The sequence below is a fragment of the Melospiza georgiana genome, chromosome 6, assembly GCF_028018845.1.
Source record: "Melospiza georgiana isolate bMelGeo1 chromosome 6, bMelGeo1.pri, whole genome shotgun sequence".
NCBI classification, from domain to species: domain Eukaryota; kingdom Metazoa; phylum Chordata; class Aves; order Passeriformes; family Passerellidae; genus Melospiza; species Melospiza georgiana.
Window position 1 is genome coordinate 5,873,027 of NC_080435.1, and position 19,996 is coordinate 5,893,022.

The following is a 19,996-nucleotide window of genomic DNA, read 5'->3' on the forward strand; positions in this document are numbered from 1 at the left end:
GTTTTCCTCATGTTCAGGTGGAACATCTGTGCATCCCTTTCTGCCCATTGCCTCTTGTCCTCTTGCTTAGCCTGGCTCCATCCTCTGACACCTTCCTTCAGATACTGATAGACATCGAAGAAGTCCACACTCAATCATCTGTTCTCGAGGCCAAACAGCCCACTCCCTCAGCCTATCCTCCAGCTGACCATTCATCCTTATTGCACTCCGCTGGTTGCTCCAGAAGCTCCACATCTCCCTTGTACTGAGGAACCAAGAACTGAACACACCACTTCTGATACAGTCTCACCAGGGCTGAGTAGAGGAGCAAAATCAAGCCCCTCGAGCTGCTGGCCGTGCTCTTCCTGGAGCACAGGACACCATTGGCCTTCTTGGCCACAAGGGCACGGCTGGCCCATGGCTTGTTGCCCACCAGGACCCCCAGGTCTTTCTCTGCAGAGCTGCTTTCCAGCAGGTCAGTGGTAATGATAAGCTCCCACCTCAAAGAGTGGAACCTGATGTATGTCTATTTTTTTCCCTCCTTCATGTCAGTGAAGAACTTGGAAACTGGCAGAAGTGCTCCAGGATTAAGGATAATTTTTGGTCATGGAATAGTCAATGGTGAGGTTTGCTTACTGTATTTTGGGGCAGGGGGGTTGTGCCCACCAATAGTTCAGCATTTTAAATCCTTTTTGGTTCACATCTGAATTACTTGGTTTCATTTTTTCTCCTAAAATCAGTAGGAATTAAAATGATGTATAATCAAACAGCTTTTGTTCCCCAATTATCTATAAGTGAAATAATAATAATAATAACAGCTCACTTTGGGAAGGTCTTGGGACTGTACTGAATTAAAGCTTACTGGTTAAATAACAGTGGTTAATGACCAATGAGACTGCTAATGAAAGTAACTCCTCCAAAGTATTCAGTTGAGATAAGAGTGCCCCCTGTTTACATCCTGAAGGCAAGTTCATTTGATATGTTGTTGTACATGTGCAAGACTTTCCCTTGTGGACTGTGCTGAGAAGTTAAGATGCTTAAAGGTCATGTTAACTTGGTCTTACTTTTATTCACATAGGCAAAAACATCTCTATTGAATGATCTGTTTATCTGAGCCTCCTTCACTAATGGCATAAATATGGGAATATTTAAGAAAAACATTTCTAATTTATAAAGGTCCTGTGCATTTCTATTGCCATCTGCTTTGCCTCAGGGATAGGAGCAAAGTGCTGAGGGGCAACTAGCTAGAAGGTACCTACTGGACTTAGAAAGTGATTAACTTACTTCATTCTGCCTTTTTTATGTACTTGCTTTATTCTGTATGTAATAGTCTGTAAATTTATTAGTTATAGTTCAATGCTGACTTTGTTTCTGATGGGATGCTTAAGTCATTAGACTTGACTAGTCTTTAACGAGTGCCCAAAAGTTGCTTTTCAGCACTAGAATATAAATTGCTTCTGTCATTAAATTAAACAGATTCAGGGAAGGGAACAGCAATGCTTTTTGAGTATAGTGAAATGCTTCCTTCCTTTCACAGAAGGAGATGGGATGGGCAGTGCTTGCTGGGGGATCCACAACTCACATTGACTATAATTCTGATTTTCAAACTCAGTTGTTCCAAGTTTGTTTTCCTCACCTCTGAAAAGGTGAACAAGGTGGTGGGTATAAGGCTTCTTCCAAGGTAAAAGGTTCCTCCAAGGCATTATTTACAATTCTTCTCTCTCACATTTTTCTCTCTCTTTTTAATTTTTGTTTGTTTGGTTTGGTTTTGCTTGGTTGATTTTGGTTTTGATTTTGTTCTTGTTTCTTGTTTCCCAGTAGTGTTCCTAGGTAGAAGAATTTCCTTGGTTTGTTTCCTTGTGGTTTAGGGAGAATTTCCTATGAGCATTTCACCTATGGTGGAATGGTTCCAGAACAATTTTACAGGAAAGTTAGAGTTATATAGATGCTCTCAAAACATTTATAAGTGTGCCTTCAGAAAGCTAGTAAAAATATATTTCAAACTCCTACAGATCCATGCTCCAAGATGGTTTTACTTTAAGTCTTCTCACAAGACCACACTTGAATAGTTTATTCAAATATTATATTTCTTCTATTTATTCAATTCTTATTTCTATTTCAATTCTTATTTCTTCTATTTATTCAATTCTTATTTCTTCTAATTATTCAATTCTTATTCTTATTATTTATTCAATTCTATTCTTCTTATTTATTCAAATATTATATTTCTTCTTACGGTCCTGTGATGTTACCATTTTTTATTATTTTAGTAACTTCTATTTGACTACAGTAAAGTTTCAGTGATGCAACTTTTTTTTCATATTGGTGAGCTTGTATAATTGCCCTCCAATTACACCACCCAACTAATGGATCAAATATTATTGATTCAGGGTAAAGACTTACAGATATTTAATTTGCATCATTCTTGGGCTCCAGTCAGGTACTTCATTCTTTGTGCCTTGAACTGCAGTTTACTTTAAGACTGTTTCTGATCTTTGCAGTGAACATCCGTTCAGGTTCTGCTTTCACCTTATATTTTCAGAATAAATGTGAAATTTTATCTGAGATAAGGGCTTTTTTATGGAAAATAAGCTTATTGTTGGCTAGCTTCAGGATCTTCTGTAAGAACCACACACACTTAATTAAGGAGTTGCTTCATATGCAGCAGTTCATTTTCTGAACAGAGGCAGAGGGTATTGCCTGAAATATTTCTCTTTCACATTGCACCAGCATGGACATTTTAATAATGTTTTGACTTTTGTATTAGGTTTGTTTGTCTTGCTTGCTCAGATGCACTTTAGGCTGTTGAAGGAACAAACAAGCAGACACAGAACCAAGCAGACTGTGGCCCATGGAGTTCTCCCTATGTTTCCTTAGAAAGCCATCTCAGGGCTTCAGATAGCTCAAAATATTCCCTCTGAGGTAATGTGGATATTAGCCAAGCAGTGTGCTTAGTCTTTGTCAGACAACGTTTCTCCCAGAGATTGTTATCTCTTGGTTTGTCTGTATCAGAACAAGATGTATTCTGAGAGAACAATGGTAACAGAAATGTAGGTACAGAGCTTATCTGCAGACATTGGAAGGAAACCAGCCTGCTTTCTAAAATGTTTATCCTGTAGCTCTTACCAACTGTAAAAGTGGCTGAGTAGCACCACTGATCTTTTGGAGAAATCAAAGTGCTTCAGCCAGTGAGCATTCCCCTTGGTGACTATTTTAACCTTACACTTGTTCATGAAATGTACATGGTGTGATATATAACTCAAAGCTCAGTAAGTCTGTTTGTAGGGACACAGTTTGTGGTAATTGGGAGTGGGGCTGCAGCAGAGCCTCATCCCCCATGGGCTACAGGTGTGAAAAGCAGGTGAGCAGCATTGACAGCAATGAGCCATGGAGTGCCCAGGGGCACTGACCAGTCACCAAAGGGAACAGAGGGCACACAGGTGCATGAACATCAGGGGTATAAAAGGCTGGGCTAAAGAATAAGAAGGGCAGATGCTTGCAGCCTTCTGAGGTGGTATGGTGGTGCTCTGTATGGGTGAATGCTTGAAGCCTTCTGAAATTGTATGGTGATACCTTGTGTATTGTGGCTGTCTCAGCTGTGCCATGTGCTGCAACAACAATTGCCCTTTGGGTTTGTGGTGGCTGTCAGGTGCTGATCTGGTTGTGTGGTTCCTGCTCTGATGCATATGCAGGTGTATACCTACACAGGCACAGATCCAAAATCAGCTCGTTCTGTTCTCAGAGAATGGTGACAGGAGTGCAAGGCCTGTATAGGCTGAAGAACAGGTACCTGCTTTTACCTGGATAGTGGAGAGAAAACAGAGTCACAGAATGGTTTGGGTTGGAAGGGACCTTAAAGATCCCTAGTTCTAGAGACACTTTGTATTAGACCAGGTTGCTTAGAGCTCCACCCAGCAGCTTTGGTTGCATACCCCCAACAGGGGTTGTGTACCTGTTGGGCTGTAGCCTTGAACAATTCCAGAGTGAGAACATGCACATCTCCTTTCAGATAAAATATATCCTTTGATCATTTTACAATAGTCTGCTGTTTGTATATTCTCCACAGCTGAGCTGTTAAGTGTCTCAGCTATTTCACTGTCTGTTCACTTTTATATTTAACAATGTAAAAAAAGAAAAAAGAAAAATTGCAAGGGTTGATGTGATTGGTCTGTTAGTTTTGTCTTTTCCCTTCCCTAGCTAAGCCTGGAAATAAGGGTGCATTCTGTTTTTAGTGCATGTAATATTTAAATCTGAAGCCTTTTTGTTTCATTGTGCATCATAATGAAAAAGACTAGTGCTGCAGTTCACTCTTAAAGAGACAGGGTTTTTGTTTTTGTCAAATAACAGAGTTGGGGTCATGCTCTAGACTGTAGGCATTTAAATCAGACTGTTCATGCTTTAAGTCATGCATGGCTGCTGCTGTGTCTCAGACTCTTTCACCAGTACAGTGTCCTTCAGGGCCTTGGATACACAGGTGCCCTTTAAAAGTATTCTGTTTGGGAACAAAAGTTTAACTAAGAGAAACTTTAGGGCATTGTCTCAGAGAAGGTCAGCATTACTGGGATGTGACAGTTATTGAACCATGTGAATGTTCTGGCTAGAAAGAATGTTGCTCTAGCTAGAAAGAAACTTCAGGCAAGGCTAATAGAATCTTGTGTAGACCCATTTTAAAAGGTAGTTACTAACCAAAAATAGCAGGTTTAATGTGCTTTTTTTTTTTTTTTAAAGATGCTTTTGCTGTTCTTGATCAAACTTGGAACAACCTGAGGCTACAGTGACTTAAGCAGGAGCCAGGTCAGCTTGTGCATTATGTTCTTTGTTTTTTCTGCCCCTTACACAAGTGCAGAAACAAATTCAAATAGAGGCATCCAGCTGTGGGAACCATCTGCTGGTAAAAACAGAGGTGAAAATGAGGGAACAGGCCAAATTATCACAAAAATCTGATTTTGCTGGTGCTAGCCCTGGTGGTATGGTGGTTAGTATGTGACTAACAGGAGAATTAAGAGCCTTTTGAAGAGAAGAAAGTAACACAATGGCTATGATCCTTCATAATGGGCATGGATATGTTATGCATAGTTGACTTGTGCTTGCATATATGCTAACTTTTCATGTCATAGGTAGGACTGCCTGTAGGAACTCCTCAAATCCCAAACGTGGGCTATGTAGCAAGCTTTCAATGGCACAGGTTTCTCTCAGTTTTAGGGGCCTTTTGCCCCTAAAAATTGTTATTTCGTTACAGATCAAATATCAGTCATTGTTAAGTCTTGACTGTATGAAAAAGGTAGAGCTGAAAGTTGCCACCCAAAGCAGTCCCAAAGGTACTGGCTGGAATATGTAACAGAACCAGTGGCAATAATTAACCAGGGCTGCCCACAGCAGGATCCAAGGTACAGAGTTGCACTCATTGTTCTGTTGTCTCGGTATGAGCTGCCTGCTTTCCTCACACTGATAGCTCTGTGTGCTCAGAGAGTCAATTACTCTGATTCCTTGGCCTCAGTCCTACTTCTCATGGAAGTAAGGGACTGACAGAGTCTGGTTTGGGGTACTCTGTAGTGTACCTGATACTGTGAAATTAAGTTATCTTGTCTTTTACTCTGTACTGCTGGAAAAATAACTGGGAGGTACTTCTGAGCAAATTCTCACAGATGCTTTTTGTGAAGCACTTCCAAGAGACAGCTTCTCAGTGTTGCTAATATGGGAACAGGCTGGGTGCACAAGTGAGACTCTGCATTAAAAGGCAGCAGTGGTATTAAGAACTCTGGCTTACATGGAATCCTGCCTGCATAATTTGAAAAATGTTATCCCTGGTTTTATCCAGTGGCTGCAACAGTTTATTCCTTACAATAAGTAAACTAATGTAATTAACACACCATTTAGAGTGTAGCAGTGTTCTGATGATCTCATAATACTTAAAAAATCACCTGTTGAAGTAACTTTTAATAAAGTTTGTGGAAGTGTGATACTGCTATTTTACATTTGACTTCCCTGGGAGCAGGGGTTGTGTACCTCTTGGGCTCTAGCAGCCTAAAGAGCTGCATAGTGAGCAGGCAACTGGCTGTTGTCAGTGCTTACATCCCTAACCTTGCTTTCTGGGCATCCTCACACTTTGAAATTCCTGCCTTTGCAAAATGTGGGTTGCATTATCTGTGTACTACCAAAACAAACACTGCACTTCTTCTTAAAGATGTGTGCTGAAAAAATACAGAAAATTTGACAGCTTGAGAGAGACTTTCCATAAGACAGAAGTCCATGAGTCAAGGTTTAACCATAAAATGCACAAGTGAAGAACTCACTGCTGCTATCTGATTCCACAGATCATGCAAACAGGTAAAAAGGATGAAAGCAGGAACAGAAACAAGCAAACACCATGCTGTGCTGTTGCCTGCTTTCCTTCTGGCTCTATGTGTTGTCAGAGATGAGTCATAATGGCAAAATCAGTTTATAGGCAAAAGGTTTGACAACTTAGCTATTCTTTCACCTTATTTTCCTTATCTTGAATCATTATTTTAGGTTTTGGATAAAAAGTAAAACTGTAAGTATCCTGGGAAAGTATCACTGTATGTTTACTCTCTTCTGATACTAAGAGTACTGGGCTAGAAGGAGACGTAGACAAATACAACATAAAACTTATGTAAGTCATTCTTAAAACCTAATCTACCCCTTTACATAACAGCTTTAAGGAGTCAGATTGCTAGCTGTGCACTGCATGCAGTCAGAATGGTGATTAATTTGCTTGTAATATATTTTACTTCTTATATGCAACCCCACTGTCAAACCTCCACATTCTTTGCCTTGGATTAATGGACATTGGTCATGGCTATTGATCCCTTCCATCACAGGCTGCTGATGCTCTGCAACTGTTCTGCAGTTTTCAGTGACAACTTGTGGCTTCCTTCTGACCATGTCTGCACTTTACAGGTGAAGATACCTTCCAGTGAGGTGCCATGAAGTGCAGACAGCAGGTGACTTCAGTGAGTGATTCAATGAGGCACCTTCTGAAGACTCAGTGGTGAGCTGTCCTTTGCCCATCTTGAGATGTTTCTGTGAGGTTCTTTTTTAAGAGCAAGGCAGTAAGCAGTGATTAAATTGCTGTAGTTAAGGACATTTTGTAACACTGCCTTGATAGACAGGTGCAAGCATTAGTTGGCATCAGTGCTTATGCTGGTATTTCCTAATAGCTCATTTGAAATTCAGGTTTTGAAGAACCACAAAGGTTGTACAATACAGGCTATATATAACTGGGGTGGGAAAATGTTCTGGATATGTTAATATTTTTGACTAATTCTGAAACCTAGTTTCAACAGAGCAAATTGCTTAAAATGAATCCTGAGTCAAATGGGGGAAAAGGGAACTTTTATTGACAGCACTTTTAGAATGAAATAATTCTTGTGCAGTTCAGCAGCCAATTTGTCATTCTCTATTTCCCTTGCTTTTGTTCATCTTTTAGATGGGAACAAGCAAGGGAAAACTTGATGGGTTAAAAACTTCTAAGATTTGGGGAACATGAGCTTGATAAAATAGACTGTTTCATATGGAAGGGACCTACAGTGAGCATGTAATCCAACTGCCTGACCAGTTCATGGCTGGCCAAGTCAAAGCCTGGTATTAAGGACATTGTCAAAATGCCTCTTAAATACTGTTAGGCTTGGAGCATCAACCACCTCCCTAGGAAGCTGGTTCCAGTGTTTGACCACTCTCTCAGCCAATAAATTCTTGCTAATATCCAGACTAAACCTTCCCTGGTGCAGCTTTGAACCATTCCCACATGTCCCGTCACTGGATACTAGGGAGAAGAGCTCAGCACCTTCATCTCCATCATCTTCATCACTGACCAGCTGGTGATGCTGTGTTTGGTGCATCCCAAGATGCCAGGGAACACTGCTGACTCCCACTGAGCCTGCTGGCAATCAGATCCCTGTCTGCAGGGCTGTTTTCCAGCCACTCTCATAATATATGCTTGTGTCCAATGTTATTTCATCCTAGATGCAGAATCTGGCATTTCAACTTGGAAAATTTCATCCCATTAATTATAGCCCAATGCTCCTAACTATGTAGATCCCTCTCCAAGGCCTCTTGTCCCTCAAGAGTCAGCAACACCTCCCAGTTTGGTACCATCAGCAAACTTCCTAATGGTGCATTCAACTCCTACATCCAGGTTGTTGATAAATATACTGAACAAAACAGGCTCTGGAATTGAACTGCAAGGAATACCAATGGTATCCCTCAACTGGTGCCAGCTGCTAGATAGATGTAGCTCCATTCACTAGAACCCTTTGAGCTCTGTCCTTCAGCCAGTTTTTCACCCAGAACACCATGGACCTGCTTATCCCACAGTTGGGCAACTTGTCCAGAAGGATGCTCTGAGGGGCAATATCAAAAGCCTTACTAAAATCCAGAAAGGATGTGACCAGCAGGACCAGGGTGTTGATTGTCCCCCTGTACTCAGCACTGGTGATGTCATGGCACAAACCCTGCAGTCAGGTTTGGACCCCTCACTACAAGAACAGCACTGAGGTGCTGCAGCATGTCCAGAGCAAGGCAATGGAGCTGTGACAGGTCTGGAGCACAAGTCCTATGAGGAGCAGCTGGGGACCTGGGCTTGTTTAGTGTGAAGAAAAGGAAGCTCAGAGGGCACCTTATTGATCTCTACAAGTACCTGAAGTGAGGTTCAGTGAGGTGGGATTGGTCTCTTTCCTCCGGTAACAAGCAACAGGACAAGAGGAAATGGACTCAGGTTGTGCCAGGGGAGGTTTAGATTGGATATGAAGAAAAGCTGCTTCACTGAAAGGGTGGTCAGGCATTGGAGCAGGCTGTCTGAGAAAGTGGTGTAGTCACCATCCCTAAAGATGTGTGGATGTGGCATTTAGGGATGTGGTTTAGTGGTGGACTTGATGGTCTTTGAGGTGTTTTCCAAGCTAAATGATTCTATCATTTTTCTAGGATTTTTAATCACATGACCTTGCTCTTTTGTTCTGTAGAGGGGTTGTGGTGGGGTGAGATTTCCAAAGAAGCTATTAAATAAGGATATCAGATACTTAATGACACCTCACTATATAGGCAATATTTTTTACCAAATAGGAACAACGTCTTTCCTACAAGAGCATTTTTTTATCCCTTCATTCTGGTCTTTTTACTTCCTCAGTAAATATAAGTGGGTTTGTGCTGCCTGTTCATAGACTTAAAATCTTTTTCAAAAGCCTGGATTAAATGTTATTTGATATTGCTATAAAAGCTACTCAGTGAAACCTCTAATTCGAACACAGCTTTATTTTTATCTAAGTTTTAGAATTCCAATAGTGTCTCTCAAAATTTCTGTTTTGAGAATTCTGTACACCAAACCTAAGCCAAATGACAACATGCTTTCCCTGTTACCAGACCAAATCATCCTATTGCCCTGAAGACTAAACGTGGAAAATGACCCTGTAATGTGCATGCAATAAATATACCAGTGTAAACCACTCCATAGTGCAGTTTTGCCCAGGGTATCATGGTCATGCTGTTTAATTGGGGCTTATTTTCATGTTCTTCTGGTTTTGACTGCTGATGATGTTACTATCCCTAGCTGCTTCTCTAGCTCCCTTCATGGGAGGTGGTTTTTTTGTCTATAGGTCTTTTATTTCAGCTCTTAGGAATCCAGTGTAGTTTCAGAGATAGATGAGAGAGAATCTAGCATTAAATGCTGGAGTAGGTGTGTGTTGGTTTTCAGTTCCTGTTTTTGTTGGTTGGGTTTTTTGCTGGTTTGTTTTTTGTTGTGGTTTTTTTTTTTTTTTTTTTAAGGAAGCAATCCCTCCTTCCAAATTTCTGCTTCTCTAACCAGCACAGTCTTGTACACAGATGGCCTTAGACACTGAAAGCATTCAGTTGCACTGAAAATAAAGATCAACATGAGGAAATGTGTTGTAAACTGCAGAAGTCTATGATGAAAAGCTTTCTTAAATACTTTTCAACTTAAGTAACTGTCTTGGGACAGAATACAGTTTCTTCTTAGTAACTGGTACAGTGCTGCAGTTTTTGGATTCAGTATGAGAATAGTGTTGACAACACAGTGAGTTGGTTCTTACTCAGTAGTGCTTACCCTAAGCTGAGGGCTTTTAGATTTTCCATGCTCTGCCATGAGGAGCTGCACAGAAAGGTGGGAGTTTGGCCAGAACAGGTGATCCAAACTGGCCAAAGAGATATCCATACCATAGAATGCCATGCCCAGTATTTAAACCAGAGGAGTTACCTGGAAGGGAGCTGATTGCTGCTCCAATGATTGTGCATCACTTTTTCTCTTGGATTTTGTTTTTCTCTCTCCCTCCACTTATTATTATATTATTAGCTTTTTTGTTTTTTGAATTATTAAACTATTTTTATCTCAACCCACAAGGTTTAACTCTTGTTTCCAGTTCTCCTCCCTGCCCTGATGGGGGTTGAGGGGAGTGACCTTACAGCTGGCATGGGATTTAATTTGTGGCTGGGATTAAACCACAACAATAACTGGTTTCATCTGCACTGGGATACACAGGAGAATCTTGATATATGGTCCTTGAGACCCTTCCTAGCTTCTCTGCCTGAAGCATTTGCTCTGAAAGCTAAGTACCTTGTGCTGCTCCACTCATCTCTAATGGATAACTTGATGTCTGACCTAACAACTTATTTAAATGCTTATTAGACTGGGTCTGGAGATCACTTTGTGAGCACAAAGGTAGGTATGTCTTTGATTATTTCTCTGGCTACTGATTGGATCTAGGGCTCTAATGGACAAACTCTGGAGTACCCAGTTACCAGAAGCTTCTTCTTCTGCAGCTGTACACCCTGCTTTATGCTCCATAGCTTGTTTCAGTGTGCAGGAGTGCTGGTGTCTGTATGCACCTAGCTCCATTTCCTGCTAGCTCAGCAGCAGAACCCAGCCCATGTCTGCCTAGTGGATGGTGAGTTGCAGCTCTCAAGGCATGAGCAGAGTCACCTGCACCTTCTGTTCACTCTGCTCAGAGACTGAGAACCACTGGGCTCAACAGGAGCTGGTACATGAGTGAGGTTATGAAGAGCAACAGGCAGGACTAAAATGCTGGTACCTGGAGCTGACAGAGTTGCTTTGTTTTGGTGAGAGTGTTTGGTCCCCACATCTTGTTCTGTTTTTCTTCTGATCTATCAACTGTGCTGCTGAGCTGGTTTGCATACACTATCTGGTTTTGAGTAATGTTTGTTCACCAAAGATTTTTATTTCTATAAAAGCATGACTGAATTATCTGGTCATCCTCGTTAATTCTCACAAGAGTTATCTTAAAAAAAAAAAAGTGAAAAATCAAATAAAGTAATGTTTTTCATCTTTGGTTACACAGAACCAGTGGTAGTGGATGCTCAGGTACCCTGGAGTGGCTGGATGGTGGAGACTGCAATTGTTTGTTAATTTTTAAAGCAGAAAGTGGAGGAAATGAGATTTTTGGTGAAAGAGCTTCACTTATTGCACTGCTGGAAAGAACAGGTCCATGCAAACCAAACAAGCAGTGGTATTGGTGTGGTGCTTTTCTGTCTGCTCAATGACATAATCTTGTGAGAGCTTACACTAACTGTGGAAGATATTGTTGGTATTAAATTTGGGTGAAAAGTGCATGGTCAAACATCCTCATTCATAAGAAAGAGACCAAACTAACATGATTAAATCCTTTTAGCTCCTCATTATTGCAGTTGTTAATGTCTTGAAGTATTTATTAGGAAAAGAGAATGCAGCTCTATCTTAATGAAAAAAATTCTGTTTTGCTTTGCCCTAGTTTAACAAAGCACTGAAGCACAGACTTGAATCCTTTGGGAATTACTTAAGGGCTCAGAGCATTAAATCCCATTATTGAGGATTTAGGAGTAGATTAGATAACCACAAGAGGTCATAGTTGCTTCACAGATATAAGAGAGGAGGTCATATTTGAAAATCTTTTCTGTTTAGAGGAAAGCTGCCAAAACAAAGAAGGTTGTTCTTAGTTCATGGAAAAAAAAAAAAAAAGAAGAACTCGACATGTGAATTTCCATGAGAAATGCATGTGAAAGTAGGCATGACACAGGAGAAAAGAACAGTTTGTTAAAGGGAAGACAGTACAAATTCTGCTTTGTATTGGGCTATTTGTAGAATTTTTTAAATGGTTCTCAGCTTGCTGAAAACAATCCTTTTGTAAATCCATCTATTCCATAAGATTAGCCAAGGAATTAACTTGATCCTGGGTATTTCAAATGGTATTTTGAAGACTGATTTGATATCTCATCTGGTTGTCATTACTTTCTGCATTCTAAAGCAGTTGGCTTCAGAAATCTAGTATGGGTAGCAAAAGAAGCCATTTTCACTGTCATTCCACTGTTAATAATTTTCTGTTGTATCTATATCTTGTGGGTAGATCACACAAATAAAAGTTTCTTCTACTTTATTTGAAATCTGTTTGCAATACATATTTAAACTTCAAATGTGTAGTGGCAAAATACCAGAATCACTTTCTGACTAAATGAGCTCCTGCTAGGCTCAGATCATCCTTGTGGTCTTTGACATACTCAGGAGTGCTTGATTTGAGACTTCTGCATCATTGCATGTGATAGATGTGATCAGACTGTGTCTGACTCACTAGCAACAGCAAAGTATTGCCAGTGGTTCACAGCAGCCAAAAGAGATAATGCAACATCCTTGTTGATGAAGTACTGGCAGAAGAGGATGAAGAAGAAAATATAGAAAAAAAATTAAAAAGAAGGAAATAGAAAGGCATCTCATTGATCCTGATGTTTTTGGAAAGGTATGTTGACATTTCCTGTGGTTGCCTGTGTCATCATCTGCAAGTGGTAGTTGAGTCTTCTGAATGGTGGATGCTTCCTCCTAAGCCATGGGAGGACACTCCCTGACTTTTTACCCACAAACCAGATGCAAAGCAGCGACCTCTGATCCTCAGGCCTTCATTATCGAAACCCTCAGCTTCTCTCTTCCTTGTCTTTCAGAAACTGATAATCTTCCTCCCTGCTGAGGGGGAGGAGTGAACACAAACTTCCCACCCTGAAACGCCTGGCAGTTCCTGCATTTTCAGTGTGACTGTCTGCCAGCAGTAATTGTTCTTCTTGTGGATGCAGACACCTAGGAAAAGAGCTAGTAAAGCAGCTACATCTGTTATATTTTTACCCCTCCTTGTGGATTCATACTGATGGTTGTTAGGTACTTGGAAATCCAGACGTGTTCTCATGTTTAGGACTTGAATTCAAAGAAGCAGATGCCTGGGAACCTGGTGTACAGAAGTAAATATTTTCCTAGAAGTGCAGGGTCCTGTTGTTTAAGAGGTGCCAGTTCACATGCAGAGCTCTGGTACCACAGAGCCATTACCACACCCATGTGCAGCACAGTTGATATCCCCAGTGCACTTATGGTAAAGCTGCAGTAGATAAGGTGCTGTGCTGGATGTGATAGCAGGATTGTTGTGTTCCATTGGCTAACTACAGAGGGTCCTCGTCTCTGGTTCTAACAAAACTATAGTATGCTATTTCATATTATTGATTTGATTTCTTTTCTGTTTCTTTTTCTTTATTAGCCCATTTGGAGCTGCCAGAGGAGCTGTATCAGCTGGCAGAAATACAGAAACTGAGAAGGGAGAAAGTAATAGAAGACTACAGAATGAATGAGGATGGTCTTTTGATCCAACCAGCCGTGGAATTTAATAGAGGGAAACAATCCACAGAGGATAGAAACTACAGAGATGATGGTGATTGCTTTCCCACAAAAAAAAAAAAAAAAGGCAAAAAAGCAGGGTCTCAAAACACATCCTTCAACAATCAAGGATGTACTTTGTCAAAGCAGAGCTTGAAAATCAAATTCATATGGTAAAATCTGTGGGAGGACCTTAAACTGACCTCAATCAGACTGTATGAATTTGATTTCTGACACAGGTGATTTGATGAGCTTAGATTGGATGTTTGGAGACATCCAAGTGAAAAAAAGAGGCTGCTCCCCTTGCAGAGGTGTCCAACAAAAGCTCCTGACTTTACAATGACAGGTAATTCAACATTCCACTGTTGAATGGAAATAACGATGGTCTGTCTTTTGGAGGAAATTCCTGCTGTGTCTGACTGTTCTTCTCCTCGTCTATTTTTGAGATCCATTTTTTCCCGAGAGCTATTTTTGATTTTAGAAGAGTGACTTTTCTTTTTCTTGCATTGTTAACAGACCACTTCCTTCAACTGTATTAGTTCTTTTGCTACCTGTTGCAGGTAGGTAAAACTCATTAGAGCAGCTTCCTGCTGGCAGCTGCAGAGCACCACCACCACTGTTGTTCGCCACGCTGCCACATCCAGCTCTGTGGATAAGGCTGTAAGACCACTGTGCTGTGTGGTGTGTGTAGAAAGCACTTTAGGAGGTACAGACCAGTCCCTCCCCAGGCAAAATAAAGTATTAGGGCAAAACTACTGCTCTGTCACAGGACAAAATTAATGTGGGCCGTGCCTCGGTCTCAGAACAAGCTTTCTGACATATCAGTGAACACTGAATGTAGAATAGGGAAGAATGGAGAAGGATCAAAGGTGACTGTGCCAACCAGATGGCAGTCCAAGAACAATCTGGGCATCAGGCTGCAAAGGTGGGAATAATAATGAGACCAGCTTGGAAGGGATGTGACATTGGCATGTGAGTACGTGCCCCTCACTACCTGTTTGCCTTGGTTTTCTTTGGATGTAAATTGGTGTGACTGTGCTTATGATGTATCTAAACATTTAAAAATATTTTTGGGGAAACATGTTGGTTTTCTGGTGCGTTGGGTTTTTTACCTCTCCCCACAAAGTACTAGATTGGCACTATTTAAGTAGGTTTTCATTTGAAACTGTAAGTCAGACTTCCTCACTTGGCAGAGTGACAGAAAACCTTGGCAGTTTTTCTTTGTCATTTAAAGGAAGATTTTTCCAAGCAGTCATGGGTTATCACAGATCAATGGGGCGCAGTGTGGAACATGCAGGCTCCTCTGTCAGACACAGCTCAAGAGCACTTAGGTTGTATTTCCACAACATGGCCCATGCAGTCCTATTACCAGGCAAAAAACAGTGATATGTCAGATAAGGGAAAGAGAGGGGGAAGAGGAGCTGAGAGATGAAGGCATCAAGTCTGGGATGTAGTATGGAATGTTTTTACATGATACAAAGTAATTGCTGAGGCTACCCTTCTTGATAAAGAGACTGAGTGCTTTCTCAGCCTCTTCCAAGGACTTGATCTCTGACTGGAATGGCATTATCATGGAATAAGAGTTCCAGAGAGGGACTTGACAGTCCAGTTGCATCTGTGCCACTATAATGATTAAAGTAGCAAAACTTTCTTGGGTAAATAGAAGTACTGCTTTCCCTTTGGTTCTCTTTTGGGAATGGCATAAAGAAAATAAATATATTGAATTGGAGTCATCACTCACTGAAGCACAAGATTAAAATTACTATTTTCTTAAGAAGAAAAACTGGGCTATTTTTTTAAAGGTCCATCAGCAGTGATGCTGCTCAGTGCCAGCTCTGTTTGTCTGAGCTCATGGTACTAACATGTAACCAAATCATGCACACCTCCTGAACAATGCAATTCCTGGCTGGACGTAGGGGTACAATTAGCATGACTAGTTAAGGACAACTCTAGGGAAGTTTTATTGGAGCAGTAGCAATGGTCTTATTTTTATATCCTAGCAACTGTGTGTGGTGGTTTAAGCCCACCATGAAGCTGCTTGTTCCCACCCTGCCCCAGTGGAATGAGGCAGAGAATCAAAAGTAAAAACTCATCGTTTAAGATAAGAAGAGTTTAATAATTGGAAAAAAAAAAGAGCAATAAGTAATGATAAAAAGGGGAAGAAAAACAAGTGATGCACAATACAATTGCTCACTCTACGCTGACTAATGCCAGATTCCCTTCCTGAATCCAGATTGGCCTCATTTCCAAGTAGCTGCCCTTATTTATACTGGGCATTATGTCCTGTGGTATGGAATATCCCTCTGGTCAGTTCAGGTCAGCTGTCCTGGCTGTGCACCCTCCCAAGATTTCCTTCTCCGTGGCAGAGGATGAGACACGACAAGTCCTTGACTTAGAATAAACACGATTTAGTGAAACTCAAAACATCAGGTTTTTTATTCCACATGCAAAATTCAGTACTATCTCAGCTACTGACTCCATCCAGCCAAAAGCAGGGCACGGATGCCTACTGAGCGCTGGAGTGACAAAGCTTAGTCCTGAAATACAGATTTTTATCGCTATGCCGTAGGTGACATGGATTAATCATCCACTTAAGGATTTGCTCTAAGTGTACGGGTTAATGGGTTTGGGGAGGCAGCAGTGCTGAACAGCAGCCGGCCACACTGTGTTTACGGTGCAAAGCATCTTTGCAATTAACCTTCACATAGACCTAATTAGGCCTATTTCCTTTAGAGCCCCTCTAATGCAGCTCCTAGCGCGGGACAAGGCGAGAGCGGTAGAACGCACGCAGCCCCACCGACTGCCCCACGTGTTCACCCTGACAGCGCCCCGGCTCCAGCACCACCAGCCCCTCACCGCTCTCGTCATCTGCGGGGGCTGCCAGGCCGGACAAGCTGCCTAGCTGCGGCGGGCGGCCGCCGGGACACGCAGCACGCCCGGTACCGGGCACCGGCTGCGCCGGCCGGGCAGAGAGCGAGCGGCGCCGAGCCCCGAGCGCCGAGCCCCGAGCGCGGCCGGGCGCACCCGCCGCCCCCCGCGGGGCCTCAAGGGCGAGCGCGCGTCACTTCCGGGACGCACCCGCCTCCCCGCGCCAGCATCGCGAGACCCCGCCCCGCCTCGCGCGAGACTCGCTGGCTCACCCGGCCGTCTGGCCGAATCCCTTCGGCAATTTCCGTCACCGCCAGACCCTACCAATCGGCCGCAGGAGCGCATCGATGAGGAAGGGCCCCCCGCGGGGTCCCTGCGGGGCCGAGCCCCGCGGTGCGGTCGTGGGGTCCGTGCGGCGGCCACGGCGGCGCGGGCGGGGCGGCGGGGCTCAGGCGCGGGGCCGGGGCGGCGCGGAGGCATGCGGAGTTCGATTGATCAGGCCTGGGCATGGCGCCTCTCCTCCCCCCCGCCATGGCTCCCCGTGTCCCTGCTCCTCTCCTCTCAGTGAGCGAAAGTGGCCGCCGCCGCCGTCCCAGCGCCCGCAGCCGCCGCCTCCTCCTCAGCACCAGCGCGGGCGCCATCTTGGCGAGGCAGGAGCCGGGAGCGCCCCGCGGCAGGAGACAGGCAACGCCAGCCCCGGCAACGCGGGGCGAGAGGCCGGGTGGAGCAAGCGGGGGAGCGAGCCCGGGAGACACCCCCAGCCCCCCGCCGCCGCCGCCGCCGCGTCGCCGCCGGGCCCGGTACCCAGGTGAGCCACCGCGGCCACTGCGCAAGGGCACCCCGGGCCGGGGCTACTGGAGGCGGCAGTGGGGGCGCCGGCTGGGCAGGCCGCGGCTTCAGCCCCCGCGCCGACCGGCGGCCGCAGCAGCCGGGCCTCTTCTTAAAGAGACAGGCCCCTTCCCCGCCCTGCCCGCCGGATGCGCCCCGCGGTACCGGCGGCCGTGGAGCTGCCGTTCGCCCCCCCAGCCCCTGTCTAGAGCGGCGGCCGGGCCCCGCCAGGCGCGGGGGGGCTCGCCGGGGGGGGGGGGGGAGCGGGGGCGCCGCCGCGCACCTGCCGGCGCACGTGCGGGCGGTGGCGCGTGCGCGGGTGCGGGCGGGGGGTGCGGAGCGGGGAAGGGGGGGGGGGGCGCGCGCGTCGAGGGCGGCGGCGCGGCCGGGCCGGGAGCGCCGCGTCACCGGCGGGAGCGCGTGCCCGCCGCAGCCTGCGGGGGCGCGCCTGCGGGAACGCGCTCGCCTCCCCCCGCCCCGGTGCCGTCAGAGCGCGGCCTCCTCCCCGCGGCCCGGCCCGGCCGCCCCTGTGCGTGAGGCCGCGTGGCGCGGCGGTGCCCGCAGAGCCCGGCGGGGCGGGGGCCCGGCCGCCCCTGCGCTCCCGGAATAGCCACCGGCACCTGCAGGAAGGGGCCGCCTGCCAGACTCGTGGCGTTGTTGATGGAAAGTGTCTCCCGGGTGCCCGTGAAACGCTCCCGGGTCAGCGCTGTGTTCGCGCCCGTGAATGCGCACTTCCCCAAAGCTGCGCTGTAAAGTCCGCTCCTGTTTGACTGCAAACAGGTAGCCTGGTGCAGTTGCTCTGGGAGACTCAATACAATTTCTGTTCGTCATTTAGCGTTATCCGTGCTTAACGCCGTTGCCTGTCTCCTGTGAATGATTTCTCCCACTGCGGTGTTGCAGATATTAATAACGCCTTTAATTTATTTTCGCCTTGGCACGAAGAAAATGGTTCAAGTCAAGTTAGTTTTTTTACAGTGAAATATGTATAGTTCGGATTTTAGTGTCCTTCCTTACAAACAAATCTACTGCATGGATTTGTACAGCACATCTGATAAGCCCTGTATGTATGTGATCGACACAGTTTTTAACTTCAGCGGTTCATTTTTGCTGTCACTCCTTTAGTGTGTATGTATAAGAGTGTCGTGACACTGAGAGGTTGGTAAGATAGTGAGGGAAAAGTACAAGAAATAGAACTGTATCTTGAACATTTTCCAGGGCTAAAGAATATTGCCTGTAATTCTTCTTTGTATATTCTCACGTGTGTTTTGTTGAAGTTGCTGAAAATACCGCCTCCCAATTTTTGATGTTCAAATAAGCAATTTTTGTTCCATTTGGGTATAACATAATACGCTGTAAATTCTGTAATAAGCATTCTCTTTGACAAGCTAGACTACATGCTAGATTGCTAGATTAGCTTAGATGGCAAGTGTTCTTAGAGTTTTTTTTTGGATATAGTTCCCTTTTCGTGGTCTGGGGTGGAGGGAGTAAAAACCAAACAAAACTGAAAATATCCATGCAGTTGTTATTTTGTGTGCACAGAATGGCAAAGTGTGAGGGTAACTGTTGGTGCTGCTGTGTAGAGCAGAGACTATAAATGCATTGTTGGAGGCATCCATAAATACTGTTGACTCTCTTGGGACGAGAATTACTCTAATTGAACAACTAAATAGGTTTGTTTTTCTGCTAATTTGAACTTGGAAGCAGAGCTCTGATTCACCTACTTTTGTGTTCAGGATATTTGAAGGTATTCTGCTGTTTGCTATGTATATGCTTCTGATACACTGCGGTATAGTTTTTCTTTTAAATAATAAATAAGGCCCTATATCTAACTGGATTTTTTTTGGAATTGGGAAATCCAGAGGCAATGCCCTGCTGGCTCTTCTCTGTATTTAAAAGTGATTAAAAGGTGGAACACAGATCACTGAAATGCTGTCTCATTCCTTGGAAAACAATATGAAGCCTTACCACAAAAGCAGAACGGCAAAGTAAAGCATCTAGTTTACCTAGATTTCATTACTCAGAAAAGCAATTGAAATGTCTTTTTTAAATTTCAAACTCAAATTACGTGAACGCAGAGTTTAGTTGTATATACATTAATTTTATTTGTTCAGCTTGAGGTTAGTGGAGGCTTTCAGCTCAAATGACATTTCATATTTGCTTTTTGAAAAGCCATAATGTCTTATATATCCCAGTTATATTTAGGATGCTGCCATAAAAAAAAACCCATGTGGGACTTAGGTTTTGCTTTAAAATGTGGTCTGTAGCTCTGGGAAATTGTTGTTAGTGTAACTATGCATTTACCAAAGCAAGCTAAAATGAGTGGGGAAAGGAGAGCGTGTAATTCTTCAAACAAAATAGTTCTTCAGGTTTTTTATACTGCTACAATTTTTTCTATTGGAGATTATATGCATTTAAAGAAGTCTGACAAAAATATGCTTAGCTGCTCTTACTGTGCTAGTCTGTGTTTTCCACACAGACCCTGACTTGGTGAATCTTCTGTTTGGATATATTTGTGTCAGGATTTATTCTGGAGATATTACTACTGGAACATCTCACAGCATTAACTGTTCTGCTCCTCCAGTGAGACTAGTATGTCTCAATTCTAAATTTCTTCAAGAAGGAAAAGTATTTTAGGGATTTGCATAAGTTTGGAAAATGTCTTAATAAGTTGGT

At 43.8% G+C, this 19,996-nt stretch overlaps 2 protein-coding genes across 3 annotated transcripts in view; both read left to right on the plus strand.

Moving 5' to 3' along the window:
* The first annotated feature begins 524 nt into the window (after positions 1-524).
* EXD1 (exonuclease 3'-5' domain containing 1) lies at positions 525-14,131 on the plus strand. Its single transcript, XM_058025700.1, is given in 6 exon segments — positions 525-616; positions 2,791-2,815; positions 2,817-2,891; positions 5,219-5,297; positions 10,368-10,670; positions 13,512-14,131. Coding segments are annotated over 6 exon segments (867 nt in total). The 3' UTR covers positions 13,805-14,131.
* A 2,939-nt stretch (positions 14,132-17,070) lies between these two features.
* The window catches only part of INO80 (INO80 complex ATPase subunit), a 61,801-nt gene continuing 58,875 nt past the window's right edge, over positions 17,071-19,996 (plus strand). For both annotated transcript variants that reach the window (XM_058026175.1, XM_058026176.1), the window contains exon 1: positions 17,071-17,303. The gene's annotated coding sequence lies outside the window, so the exon portion shown is untranslated. The remainder of the gene's footprint in view (positions 17,304-19,996) is intronic.